This window comes from Helobdella robusta, assembly GCF_000326865.2.
Source record: "Helobdella robusta unplaced genomic scaffold HELROscaffold_86, whole genome shotgun sequence".
NCBI lineage: Eukaryota > Metazoa > Annelida > Clitellata > Rhynchobdellida > Glossiphoniidae > Helobdella > Helobdella robusta.
In genome coordinates this window covers 160,137-175,055 of record NW_008705495.1, presented here as the reverse complement: position 1 = coordinate 175,055, position 14,919 = coordinate 160,137, and the positions used below count along the sequence as shown (strand labels likewise).

Here is a 14,919-nt window from a genome sequence, read left to right as displayed (position 1 = left end):
TGAGCAATAAGAAACCAGCCAAGCCGACTCAGCAACAGAAAGTTGAAATGAACCGATTGAACCCGGTTGAAAGGAATGCCTCGGCAAACATTCGAGATTTCAATCGCAAGAGAAATAGAAAACTTCAAAAACACAAAAGTTTTGACGAAGCAGATGATGCAGAGAATGATTATGAACAATTAAACGTGCGTTATCGTGGGCACGAAACCCCCTGCAAACAAAACTCCGACCGAGAATCTGGCAGAGCAGCGATTCACCGACACAGAACGAGTCGAACCGTTGAAACGGGTGACAGCCCAGCGGCCTCTCCAACTAAGCAGAACTCTAGACGCTGCGTTGAGATGTACAACAGAAAGCATCTGGCCATGTTGAAGACATCAGAAACAGCCCTGCAACTGACATCCTCCCCTGAATACGACGACCGACCGACAGTCGAAGTTCATGTCGCAATTCACCCTGCAACACAAACTTGTAAAATTAATGACGGAAATAGAAAGATGTTTAATCTATCCACTTCTGTAGATTCAGCATCAACCGACGCTATTCAGGATTCAAAAAATGACAAGGAGGATGATGACCAGCACAGCATCAACAACATCAACAACAACAACATCAACATCAACAACAACGACCACAAATCGATCGTCCTCACCAGCGATGCAGACGACAACAAAAACACTAACCTCCAGCCTGCTAACGCACTCAAACTTCCTCCTTTTGATTTAAATGACACTGGAAATGGTTTGACAACCGTCAGGGCAGCCATGAGGAAAAGATCGTTCACCATCGCTACAGATGAATTCATGTGAACATTCTTCGGCGCGTGTTATTTAAAAATTGCGCGCGTGTTGTTGTGTAGCTAACGGTTAGATTAATGTGAATATTAAACTTTTTTACGAATGCAAACGTATTCATTTTAAAATAATTTACTGGAAAAAATATGAAAATTTAAAAAACTGAACCAATGTACATAAATTGTAAATATGGATTTCAATGCGAGAGTTTTTAATTAAATCCAACTGCAGACTGGATGCGTTCTTGAGTAGGATATAACTACTTAACTAGTGTTCCTACTGTTTTTTTACGAGTGTATGGTTTGTAATTAGAGAAGAAATAACAATTAATCGTAACAAGTCATGAAATTAATTTTAGTAATTTTTATGTTTTGAATGGCATTTAAATATTTTATCAAAATTAAAATATTTTATCAATTTAAATTATTAATTTAAGCATTTAAATATTTTATCAAAATTATCAGCAATAAATTGCAAATATGCCATTTTTGAAGATTTTTTTTTGGAAATCTTTCATTGAAATAAAACAACTGCAGTTTTTTTTTTCTACAAAATAATTTATCAACATCTTCAAAAATATTTGTGTGTTTGCGTTTGATTGACATGTCGATACCGGGACACCCTCACTCCATTTCGTTATTATCCAAGATCATCCACTGTACGTATTTATCTATGGGGTTTTTGTTCCTTTCATCATATCATTCCAACATTCCCTACTTGTTTTTAGGTCGTAATTAATTTTAGCTCCGTTTTTGGTTTAATTTAATTGTTAACTTTTAATTTTTTTAAACCATCTGTTTATTAATTTTCTACAGATTTTTATTTCAACTTTTTAATTTGTAGCTTTTAGCTCAATTTTGGTTTAATTTAGCTGTTATTTCATATCATTAGTCCATAATGTTTTTTACAGATAGATTGTTATCTCAATTTTTTAATTTATAGCTTTTTATCGATATATGCTATGAAGAAATTTATACATCGGCTCGATTCAACGTGTGTTAAATTAATTCAAAACTGTTGCTAAGCAATGAAGTAAACAGTGAACACCACAGAGAGGACAGGGTTTTACCAATTTTTATATTTCATCAGTATTGCAGAACCTACTTTCAGGCACACCAAACATGCATTTTTTTCATTAAAAACTTTAAACATATCTCAGCTCTCTAGCTAGTGCAAACGGTTAGATGAGATACCTATATCTGCCAATCTATCTGTATTTGTTTTTTTTTATGTTGTATCTATTTGTTTGCACCTGACAGATCATATCGCTTTAACATTCTACTTAATAGTTTCGCTTTTGGAATCATAAATATTCTGGTAGATATCTGTTTAAAATATTTAAAACATTTTGTTAAATTATTACATGAATTTAATTTTCAAGAAAAAATTGCTGGCCAAATCAAAATCGATCCTTTAAACTTTCAGATGAGTTATTTTGTTTCGATTATGCGTGGATTTTGTTCCAGATGACATCATGGATGAATGAACGTATCACGGCCATTTGCAGTCCTGTCAGCAGACTGTGGCAAGTAAATTTTGGAATCTTGGTGGGGTTAACTTAATATTATAATTTGTTCATTCAGCTAACGAATCTATACGTATGATTTGGCTTGTAAGAATAGGATGTATTGTTATTCGTGTAATAATTAATTAATTAATACGTACATTAGTGTTCAATAGTGTGTACATTCGTTTTTGTATATATTAACCAAAACGAATATTCAAAAAGAATATTCAAAAAATAATATTCAAAAAGAATATTCAAGTAACCCACAAATTGTGCCAATCAATAGTGAAATATTCCTCAGTTGAATTCATAATCTTAAAACGTAATGAACGCTGATTGAATAATTGTTTACACATGTACACACCCACACACGGATATATATATATATGTAATATTTGATAAAATCTACCGAATTTATATATATATATATAATATGTGTGTGTGTGCGTGTGCGTGCGTGTGTGTGTGTGTGTGTGTGTAGTTTTCTGTATGTTTTCTGTGGTGCTTTTTATGCACTGAGTCCACTTTTTTCATCAATCTCTTCATATTTTTCAATTATTAGTATATTGATTGACTAATTAATTCCTTCATTCATTCGTTTATTCCCTCAGTCATTCATTTAATCAATTAACCATTAATTAATTCATTCATTCATTCATTCTTTCGTCTACTCATTCAATCATTTATTATTTAATCATTCGTTCGTTCATTCAGCTGTCCTGTGTTTGTGTATATGTGTTAGTGTGTATGCGTTTGGTTGAATGTATGTGCGTGTGTGTGTGGCTGTATGTGCGTGTGTGTGTGTGTGGCTGTATGTTCGTGTGTGTGGCTGTTTTTGAGCAAATACAAACAAATACCCGCCATGATAAACTATCCTTCTCACAGCTGAAGCAAGCAGGTGCAAGCCTAAGAGAAAGCCTTGATAGCAGGATGTTATTCGAGGAAAATAAATAAATTAATACCTCCAAAACTTGGGTACCGGCCCACTTAACGTTTATGAATACCTATACAAGTGCACAAGTACTTATCTCCGTGATGAATGAATGAATGAATGAATGAATGAATGAATGAATGAATGAATGAATGAATGAATGAATGAATGAATGAATGAATGAACGAACGAACGAACGAACGAAAAAACGAATGAATGAATGAACGAATAAATGAACGAATGAATGAACGAATAAATGAATGAACGAATGAATGAACGAACGAATGAATGAATACTTATAATCGGTGCATGTCTACTCGTTATTGATCAGTTGTTTCGTTGATGGTGACGTCATTTTTTTCTATACACAAATACGTTTTCCTCTTTAAGCTAATTGCATGTGGTGTGTTTGTGATGGGAGAGAGAGAGAGAAAAAGAAAGAAAGAGAGAGAGAAAAAGAAAGAAAGTGAGTATGTGTGTGAGGAGGGGGCTGGGTGTGTGTATGTGTGTGTGTATGTGTGTATGTGTGTGTGTGTGTGTGTGTGTGTGTGTGTGTGTGTGTGTGTGTGTGGTGCAGTGCTTAGATGAAAGAATTTTTATTTATTATGACTGATGGCATCTAACTGTAATGTATGGCTGAATTAGTAATCAGCCAATTACATCATGTAATTATATAATAATAATAATAATTTGTTTATTATTATCACCATTTATACTATTATGAAATAAAATATACCACAAATAAAATTAACTAAAATGAAAGTCGCTCGTTATGTTTCTGGCGCCTAGATGACTTAAGATGTAGCGGAAGTGGTGTGTTTGTTTGTGTGTGTATGTGTGCGTGTGTGTGTGTGTGTGCGTGTGTGCGTGCGTGTGTGAACTTGACTTACAGTTTCCATAAGATGAATTCGCATATATTTGTAATGGTTTGGCATTCGTTTGAATGACAAACAACGTTCAAACGTTGCCTGACGACGAAAACCTGATAGGAATAAACAAAAATAAACCACACACACACACACACACAGACACGCACACACAGAGCCACGCACGCACACACAAAAAAAGTAGACATGTAAACTGCAAAAACGTTATAAACATTTAAACAAACATCGTTAACAACTTGAGCAACATGAATAACGTAAAAAACAAACACACAAAGAAACACACACACACATACACACACAAACACACTAAAACACATAAAAATTCCCAAATTAAATTGAATCTACATACATTGATATGCAAATTTATAAGGTTTTTGTTATCAGTATATATATATATATATATATATATATATATATATTTATATATATATATATATATATATATTTACAATATTTTATGAATTCTACCGAACTATAAAATATTGTAAAAATTATGGTCTATTACCAACATTACTAAAAGTTCATCATCATCATTATCATTGAACCACCATTATTCCTCACTTAATCACTTTTCTCACCATCACCATCGTCATCGTCATCATGGCCAGTACGATTATCAAAACCGATGGTGTTTGTTGCTGTTGTTATTATTTTAAACGTTTATATAATGTTAAATCAGTTGTGGTTACGTAATCGATACTGATACTTTATCATCATCATCATCACTATCACCATCATCATCACTATCATCATCATCATCACTGTCATCATCATCATCTCCGTATTTTAACTTTTTTGCGATGTTGTTAATTTTTGTTCGTTTTTTTTTCATAACACGACAACCGGTGAAATAAAAAAGCTGAGAAAAATATTTGATTTTCATTTTGACGATGATGGTGGTGGTGATGATGGTGATGGTGGTGGTGATGATGGTGATGATGATGATGATGGTGGTGATGATGGTGATGATGATGATGATGATGGTGGTGATGATGATGGTGAGGGTTATTATGACGGTTTTAAGTATAACAACGACGTAGACAAGAAGCAGCAGTTTCTCAAAATTTTATTGATATTTTTCATTTCTGACAACGCATTAATTTGTCTAAAGGTCAATTAAAGGTCAATTACACTCTCCCAAAGTTCAGAGGATTCAACAACAAGCCACAAACATGGTATGTGATAGGCGGGGATCTTTTAGTCATATTCAAACCCGGTTACTGCGAAACAGCGCCAGGCGTGGAAGATGAAAATCAGTTACAGTTACAGGAATCTACCATCTGACAAGGTACCAAACTGATAGCTTTACCACTTCTAAAACCAGTTAAACAAATAAACAAACCAACAAACAAACCAACAAACCATCAAGCAAACCAGCAACAAACAAACAATTTCAATCGTGACGTGTTGAATTTATCAGATTTATCTGAGTTAGTTGCATGGCAAGTTCACTTTTTATTCACTTTGTGAAGTTCTACAATTCACTTTGTACGTCTTTCCAATGTAAATAGACTTAACAGAATCAAAGAATAATTAAATATAATAAAATAATCATGCTCATAATAAAAATAATGAAAATAATTATAAGGATAATAACAATAAAGATTAATAATAATATTAATAATAATACGGTAACAATAATATAATAAAAATAATAATATATTATATACAAATATTTGTATACTATAATAATATAATATTATATTATTATAATATTATATTATATTATTACAGAAGCAATGGAAACATTGCGTTTCATAATAATGACAATTAAACAAAAGTTAATTAACCAGAAATTAATTAAAAAAATTTTCGACGAGGATGGGATTCGAACCCACGCGGGGAAACCCCAATGGATTAGCAGTCCATCGCCTTAACCACTCGGCCACCTCGTCCGTTGCTTTGCAGCCATTATAAATGTTCAACATAACAAAGGCATGTTCTATTAGATGCTTGTTGTTGCGTGGTTCGATGAAAATTTACATTTCGTGTTTTATTATTAAGTGTTAATTCATTCTATATATTTAACTTATAGCGATTTTTAATTTTGAAACTTTTAAAAAGTTCTTCTTTCTTTCTTTCTTATACTTTCCTTTCAGGATAACGTATAACGTATTCTTTTCATAACCGGACTGTTTCATTACATCCTCATTCCAAGCCTTTCCTTTCACTTTCAAAAACCAGCTTGAAAATAATTGTTTTCTCCAATTTATGTGTAAATAAACTTTTAATAAATGACAAAAAGGAAGTTATTTTAAAAAAAAAAAAAAAAAACTTTTTCCATCGTCTGTATATTTTCTACACTTTCTATGCTTCCGGTGACGTCAATGCGATTAAAGGTCGGTAAGTTTTTGGACGGTGTTCCTTGTTTTCATTTCATATTTTGATTCATATTCTGAAATTTAATTGACTCGGTTTGGAATTGTTTTGTTTTTCACATTGTTTTAATTGAGCTCTTTTTCTTGTCAAACAATCAAATTTGATCGAAAAAAATTGTTTTTGTCGTCTTTTTGCCGCCTATAAAAAAAATGTCACCTCTCAATTTGTTTATTTTATTGATTTATTGTTTATTCTTGATATTATTATGAATGCCTAAAGTAAAGATTAAAACTTTGGTTTGGCATACCGTAAATAAATTTCATTTCGTTTTAGAAATTAATAAATTACATTTTATCACGGCATTACATTACGTCATGAGTCTTCCCAAGATTGAATGACGTCATAATGAATAACGTACTCAAATATAAACTCAGATAAATAAACTTTTCAACGTATATTTTCGAATTTAAATGTTACCTATGCAGTTTTAGATTTAGTAACATTTTTTAATTCAGTTTAAAGTGGAAAAAATGAGATATTCGTCATACAGTAGTGACAGTCAGTCTGATTATTTAGAAGGCATGACATGCTTGAAGTCCTTCTTAAATTCAAAATCAGGGGTCAAGAAAAAGGTCAAGAAGAGATTTAAACAAATTTCTTCAAAAAAGAAGTCCTCAAAATATCAGGAGAATACTGAAGAACACAAGGTCACTCCTTTTTTTAATTAAGAGTTTTTAGTTTTCAAGATCTTTTTTTATAATTTTACCATTTTAAAATTTCCATTTTATTTTTAGTAAATTACAAACAATTTAACTAGTTATAATGAAATATTCTACTAGATATTGCAGCGAATATATATGTTTAATATCAAATTGTAGAATTAATTCCAGTATTTTAATGCAGAATTACCAAAAAACAATCATCTCATTTAATTATTGATGTAACCAATCCATTCACTTAATCTTAATTGGTTGGTAACATGTAAAAAAATCAATTCACATCCCATTCATTCAACAATTCATCAAATTTTCCCTAATGTGAATTTCAATTACATTTTTTTAATATTTTATTTTATATCTTATTTTTTTGAAAAAAAAAAAAATTTTAAATGAAATTAAACTGCTTGAATTTACTTTTCAATGGTCAGACCACTGAAGATTATTTTGGGGAGTTTGAGGATGATGATTTGATTGTGGAAAAACTGTTGAATTCGAGGTTTCAACTAAGGACACTTAACCAATATTTTCTCTGCTCCATCTGCAATGGCTACATTCACAATGCCACTACCATCACTGAATGCCTTCATACATGTGAGAACACTGGGACATTTCCATGTTATATTCTAAAAGAATTTCCTCAATTATATTCTATTGCAGCTTATGTTGATCAATCTCTTATCTGTTTTCATTCATTTATTTACTTATTTATTTTATTATTTATTTATTTTAGTTTATTTAGTTTATTTATTTAATTATTCATTAATTATTAATGTATTTAGTAGAGCAACAAAATGACTTGAAATGTTAACTAAATTATTGATTCCATTAATTTTTTAATTAAGTTGTAAATTGATTAAATGTTAATTTGAAGTCTGTAGAGGTTGCCTCCTAAAACATTTGGTCAGTAGTTCCAACTGCCCGAAATGTTTGGACCTCATCCACCCAGCAGATCCTATGGTCAACATCAAGTCAGTCTAACATGCTTGTCTGCTTGCATGCCTGCCTGCCTTGACTGTCTATCTGTCTGTCTGTCTGTCTGCTTGCTTGCTTCAGCTTCAATACAATATGTTGTTTTTATAACTTGTCATCAGTGTGACAACTAACGACTATGGATGTGTTTATGTTTGTGTTTGCGTGCGAGTGTTAAAAAGTGTGTGTGAGTGAGTGTGTATGTGTTTTTGTGTGTGTCCTTCGGAATCTCTGAAAATATAAAGTATATGTTACTAATTACGCCGATTTAATAAAATAAAATTTCAATTGTGATATTCTCTCTAAATAATTAAAATTATTCAGATGTGATCCAACTCTTCAAAATCTTCTCTATAAAATAGCTCCATCTGTTGAGCAAGGTTGCAGCAACAACAATTAATAATAATTATAATAAATTATAGCAATAATTATATGTTTTTATTATTCTAATTAATATTTAATAATAGTGATAACATTAACAGATTCATAACAAATTAACTGAATTGAGTATTTTGAAATCCTTTGCAGAGGAGTTGAGAAGAGAGAAACTGTTTTATCAGTTGAATAAAAATCGTCTGTATGTGCCAGGTGATTGTATTCTAATATTTCTACTATTTTTAATGACTTTATTTGCGTTTTTCAATAAAATTGTCCTTTATTTGTTAATTTTTAATTTTAAAAACCAAAATTAGATGAAATTTAATGGTAATTTTACTAAATTTAACTAATTCTTTCTCAGAAACACCACTACCAAAATGCTTTTCCGGCGAGAAGTTGAAAAAAAAATGGAAGAAAGGCAAATTCAACACCAATTATGACAATTGCAATAATAATTACACTAAAGAGCACCATAATAATAATTATAGTAATAATAATAACATATTTTCCAATTTATGCTTCGAAAATCTAAATACCAATGTGCATGCATTCAGTGATTACAATGTTGGTGTAGTCCTTACATTCATTGGGTTACTGTTTCAATTATTCATTTAATTTGTTTTATTGCTCATTTTATTTATTTATTCGTTTATATAGCTATTTATTAATATTTTTAACCATATTTAACATTAGAAATTCATTTATAAATATGTGTGTTATTATATTCTGGGGTGTAAATGATAGGTTGATTTTTGTGCTCAATTTTTTTAGCAATCATCTCTAGCATCCCTCATAGGTAGCACCAAATAGAGTAGTACTGCTTCATTGCTTGTGATTGGTGGGTGCATTCGATCCCTGTCAACCATTTGAACCATCAGCCGGTCTGCCAAGCATCCATGCAACGCCATCCCACCACGCTATTATGTTATCCTCTCATTTTGATTAATTTCTTTTCCTTATGTAACGTTTCAATTTTCTTAATTTGCAGCTGGAAAAAAGGATGTTGTTTAAATTTTGAGGTGAGGTATTTTTTTGTTATCGATTAAATAAATCGTGAAATATTTTAAATTATTAAAATAAAATCTTTAAAATTATTAAAAAGCTCTGTTTCTAAGTTTATTTGAGACGTTGGATGGATTTTGTATAAAAGTTCTTACCATTCATACAAGCACTGATGTTTTTTGGACAATTATACGTTAAAAATTTAACAAATAAAACTTTATTACGCTTGCAAAATATATCAATTGTCGTTTTCAACCTAATTGCAAAATTTATTCAAGAAACTGGAAAACTTCTGTACAAAAATATACGTCAGTGTCGAGAGTTCTACCCCCATACGTCAGCTCCAGGCATATCTTGCTTGCTGCTTGTCACTTTCACCTCAATCCAGGGTCTGTCTGTCATCTTTCTTAGCAATCTGTTATTTATTAAGAATGATGTCACTCAAAAACAGTATTAGTACATATATTGATGTCACTCAAAATTAGTATTAGTTCATATATTTTTTCATAAGTGCATGTTTTTGTAATGATTTCATTGAAATGGTTCTCGTCGGTCGGAGGCATTGGAAGTTTTTTGGATAAAATTTCTTTATGTTAATAAATTTTTAGTTAAAGTTAATTTATTATCTTAAATGTTAGTTAATGATGCTGATAGGGTGTTTGATGACTTTTTAAAAGTTTGATTTTTATACTAAATCACCATCATCATAATTAATGTCGTCGTTGTTGTTATTGTTGTCGTTGTATATATTTGTTGTAATGGTTATTAAACATTATTGTGTTAGGTAACATTCACTTCAAACAAACATACAAACAAACAAATACAAATAAACACAAACATACAAACGCACACACAAACATACAAACAAATATACAAACGCAAACATACGAACAACCATCCACATAAAGATCTGCATGTTCTTGAACCAGTACCTGCTCCATCACTGCCTCACCATGCATCACATCTCTCAGCTAATCCCAACTGACGATCAACGTGTTAATATTTCGTTCTCTTTTTGTTTATCTGTCCAGCAGTTAACTGGCCGTTTAAAATTTAAGAGATCTTTGACTAAATTTGATTAATTAAAATGCTGGCCAATGAATTTTCTAAATTTTTCAAAATAATAATTTCATGGCTCGGCTGTCATTGTACTAATTAACATTGTTGGTCTATTTTCCTTATGAAGAGAGAACACGGACACCATGAGGAAGAGGAAGTGGAGGATGTGATCTGGATATCTTACGCCGTTGTTTCGTGCCAGGATTCACTGGCGTCTTCTTTTCCCTGTGACGATGATGAAGTGGAGTGTGGTGGTGGCAAATATGGTGAGGATGAAGATGAGAGAGAGGGTGCCGAAGTTGTTTGTGGGAATGGTTAGAGTGTTTGGGATGTTGAGTCATGGCGTTATTTTCATGCTTTGAAATGTTAACATTTTAATCAATTGATGGTTACATTTTATCTTGTTTTCTCTACCAACCTGTAAAATTTCGTTTAGAAAACTCAATCATTCACAATATTCAAAGCCCTAAAATATGAACATAACAAGAAATCTATCGAAGTTCGTGTGAAGTTCGTATTCCACGGAATGCACGTTTCAAAAATCCATACTCAAAGAAAATTCTTATTCGAAAGGAAATATTTCGTTGAAGAATTGTTTGCATTCGGCGTATGGCAAAGAACAATAATTTTTGGAACACGCTAAAAATTTCTAAGTTATCTAGGTTTCGTGCACCTTCTACGGTTGTTTATTTTTTATAATTAAGCATGTTTATTCGTATAATTGTTTTAAAATATTGCTGATATTGTTATGAAAATATTTTTAAATGTACTAAATAGCATTGAAAATTTACCGAACACCAAATCGACCAATTTGTTAAGTGGATCTGTTACTGGATGAATGAATGAAAGACCAAATCACGATGAGTGGAATGAATGAATAAACAAATAAATCATTGAATTTTTCAATTTTTTGACTTATTAATTCATTCATTCGCTAAATTTTTTTTACAATTTTACAACAAAGAACATTTTGCGTAAATATCGAACAGATGATGTAAATTCTACGGAATATTCGATATATTTTATTTTTAGACATTCTAGAAATTAAAAAATTTTATATTCATTAAATACAGTCTAAGAATTTACTAAATAAATATAATTTGTTGAATTAAACGAACAGTGGCATATTTTTGACGAGTCGCTACAACTATTTTGTTGCACTTTTGAAAATGAAGTCAAAATGTATCTCTTAATTACTTTTTATACATTAAAACACGATTTTAAATGAAAAAAATTGACACGAAACTGTGCGATAGGCTAAAAATAAGTTGCCTAGTATATCCAGTTTTTGGCTCCCTCCCTGGCAAACTTTTCTCCGCCCCAATCAAAGTTGTTTAGGTCCGCCCGTATGAACGAATAAGAGCATTGATAAATAATTATAACAATAATGGATGAAGAACCAGTTTTGCCTAGTTTATGGAGAAAAAACAAAAATTTCTTGGTTGAGATTCTAGTCTGGTTGAGAAGCGCGCAGATCTAATTAATGACCAATTTTATATCATAGACTAATTAATTTATGTAATCATTAATTATTAAATTAATTATAAATTACACACTGAAGGTTACTAACAATCAGCTAATGAAATCTCAATACAATGGAATTAAAGAATTGTAAATTGACGGCAATAAAATTACAAACTATAGAAATTACTAATAACTTTTAATTAACTTAATTATTTAAATTGTGTAAATGATCTTTTAATTTACAACGCTAATAAGCAAACAACATTTTTAATAATTTAAACTAATTAATTTATGTAATCATTAATTATATAATTAATGATAACAAATTACACATTGAAGGTTATTAACAATCAGCTTATGAAATCTCAATACAATGGAAATTAAGAATTATAAATTGACGGTAATAAAATTACTAACTATAAAAATTACTAATAACTTTTAATTAACTTAATTAAATTAAATTGTATAAATGATCTTTTATTTTACAACGCTAATAAGCTAACAACATAGTTAATTAAGTATGCATAAAACTTGGACCGTAAAATTACGGACACGCCTTCTTCATACACCCATGACATGCAAAGTCAATGTATATAAACGACCGAAACCTCATGTCAAGGTAACTTACTAAAAAGTTTTGCCCGAATCAAGTCAGATATAGTCATCAAATAGTTTTCGTTCAAAAGGTTGGTTGGATAATATTTTAGTTTGTATTTTTTCTAATTATTAACGTTACAGAATTTTTTTAGTTATATGTGTAGATTAGTTTATCGTTTTTAAATTAACTAGCACTTAGCGTAGGTTCAAAGGTTAAAATGTTCATAGCTATCATTATTAATTTAGTTTTATATCAACTTTTTTTCATCAATAATTTGCCGTAAATTGATGAATACAAAATTTCTCAGTTAATGTACGTTGAAAGTTTACGCTAAATTCATCGAAGATTTTAGAATTTGGTTAAATTAATGTTGATTTTAGAATTTGGTTAAATTAATGTTTTAGAGTTACTAAAACTCTAAAATTGAGATAATTAGCCATATAATCATTAATTAATTTCATCATCCATTTGAAATCCCGTCTCTTAAACTTTGAGTTCTGACTGGTCATACATAATTTGTTACATTCAAATTAGCTAATCGCGAGCCGGCAAAGTTAATTAGAGAAGCAAACACTAATATAAGCACTAGATTTTTTTTTAATTATAAGAACATTCAAAATGAAATAAGTCTGGTAGTTACTTAAAATTAGATAAAATTAGTGGCCATGTTTTAAAACCGTGAGCAAGTGGCCATGTTTTAAAACCGTGAGCACGATTTATGGGTAGCCCACGTTTTACAACCATGAGCATATAAACAATCGACGCCTAGAACACGCTCAGAAATATAAATTCTTCAAAACATCGTATCCATTCAATCTATCTGTTTAATTTGCACAGATAAAATCTTAGAGAAAATGGATAATCAAAGATCTCCATCGTCGTCTAACACAAATCATTCAACTGATTCGAACGAGTCGCCATCGAATAGAAGGAGCGCCAGCAAGAGGAAGCGCGGTAGTTTAACTAGGGTCACCGCTAAATATCAAGAGAACATCAAGAGGAGCAGGATGCTAATGGAGGAGGTAGATTTCTTCTTTTTTTAGCTTCTAACATTTTTAATTTGTTGCTAAAATATTGTTTGGCGATAGATAAAATAAGTCTTAGATATTAAAACTATTTTATAATAAAACTTGTTAACTATTAATTGACAATTGAAATAATGAATTTTTTCAACTAGGCCATGCAGAGGATGGAAGTAATTAGAATGGAGACTTTGGCTAGCCAAAACCAAAATCAGTTGATGGTGAAGCAGGCCACCATCAATGAGCATTTCATCTGCTTTCTATGCAGAGGCTACTTCTACAATGCTACGACTCTTTTGACATGCAATCATACATGTTAGTATTTTCAAATCAACTAGACTATACGCAACTTGCTTATTTTTATTAACATTTAAAGTTTAAAATTACTCAAAATTTCAATTATCCAACTATCAAATAATATTACACTATCTCGCATTTTAATAATGGTATTATTTATAGGTTTCATACACAAATATTATAATTATTCCTTATTAAATTTCAGTTTGCAAGAAATGCATATTGGATTATACCAAGTTTTATCTCAATTGTCCCATATGCCAAGAGCTCATCCACCCGACTAATCCGATGGAAGAAATAATGTTTGTTATCTCAATTTTTATTTGTTTTGGATTCATTTATTTTTCAAAAATTTTATTAAGATACGATTTTACATCTCTTTAAAATTCGATATTTTTCACATTTATACGAAACTTAAGTTATTTTAATAAAATTTTTTCTTTTCGACCAACTAGGCACGACTCACCCATCCAGGATCTCCTCTACAAGCTAATGCCGTCGGTGTATGAAGAGGAATTAAGAAGGGAGCGTTTGTTTGAGGAACAGCAACGCCAACAAGAGAATATGGAAGCTTTAGGAGGTATTGAATGAGTTTTAATAATTAAGATAATTCGTATTAGTCACTTCAATTTAAAAATATTTTTTTCAAATATTCAAAAATAATTTCTGAAATTTTTTGTTATAAAAAAAATGTTTGCAGAGAAGAAGGAAACAAAAAATGACGGCATAGGAGCAAAAAACAGAAGAGTCGTAGAAACAGAGTTGAAAGAAGACAGCAAAGAAGGAAAAAGGGACGAATTAGTGAAAAGCGATGAAACTGAGACAATGGGCGATGTAAAGATTCAGGAAATGGAAATATTTGAAGAAAGTGAAGAGAGACCCAACAGGGCAGAAAATAGAGAAGTAGTACAATCGGTTGAAACGCTGATGAGACAAGTTAGCGAAGAAGCAACAATGGACGAATTAGCGGAGA

General features: G+C 30.8%; 2 protein-coding genes across 2 annotated transcripts in view; both read left to right on the top strand.

Moving 5' to 3' along the window:
• Positions 1-809, top strand: part of HELRODRAFT_182418 (hypothetical protein) — a gene marked incomplete at both ends in the record, with an annotated part of 19,300 nt that extends 18,491 nt beyond the window's left edge. The window contains one exon of the mRNA XM_009032684.1: positions 1-809. This exon is cut by the window's left edge and continues 1,184 nt beyond it. Coding sequence (XP_009030932.1) covers positions 1-809 — 809 coding nt within the window.
• Positions 810-7,648: 6,839 nt separating this feature from the next.
• On the top strand, positions 7,649-14,483 carry HELRODRAFT_135069 (hypothetical protein; the record flags this gene model as incomplete). The annotated part of the gene is made up of 3 exons (XM_009032683.1): positions 7,649-7,748; positions 14,152-14,248; positions 14,402-14,483. Coding segments are annotated over 3 exons (279 nt in total), but the record flags the coding sequence as incomplete, so codon positions are not given.
• Positions 14,484-14,919: the final 436 nt, after the last annotated feature.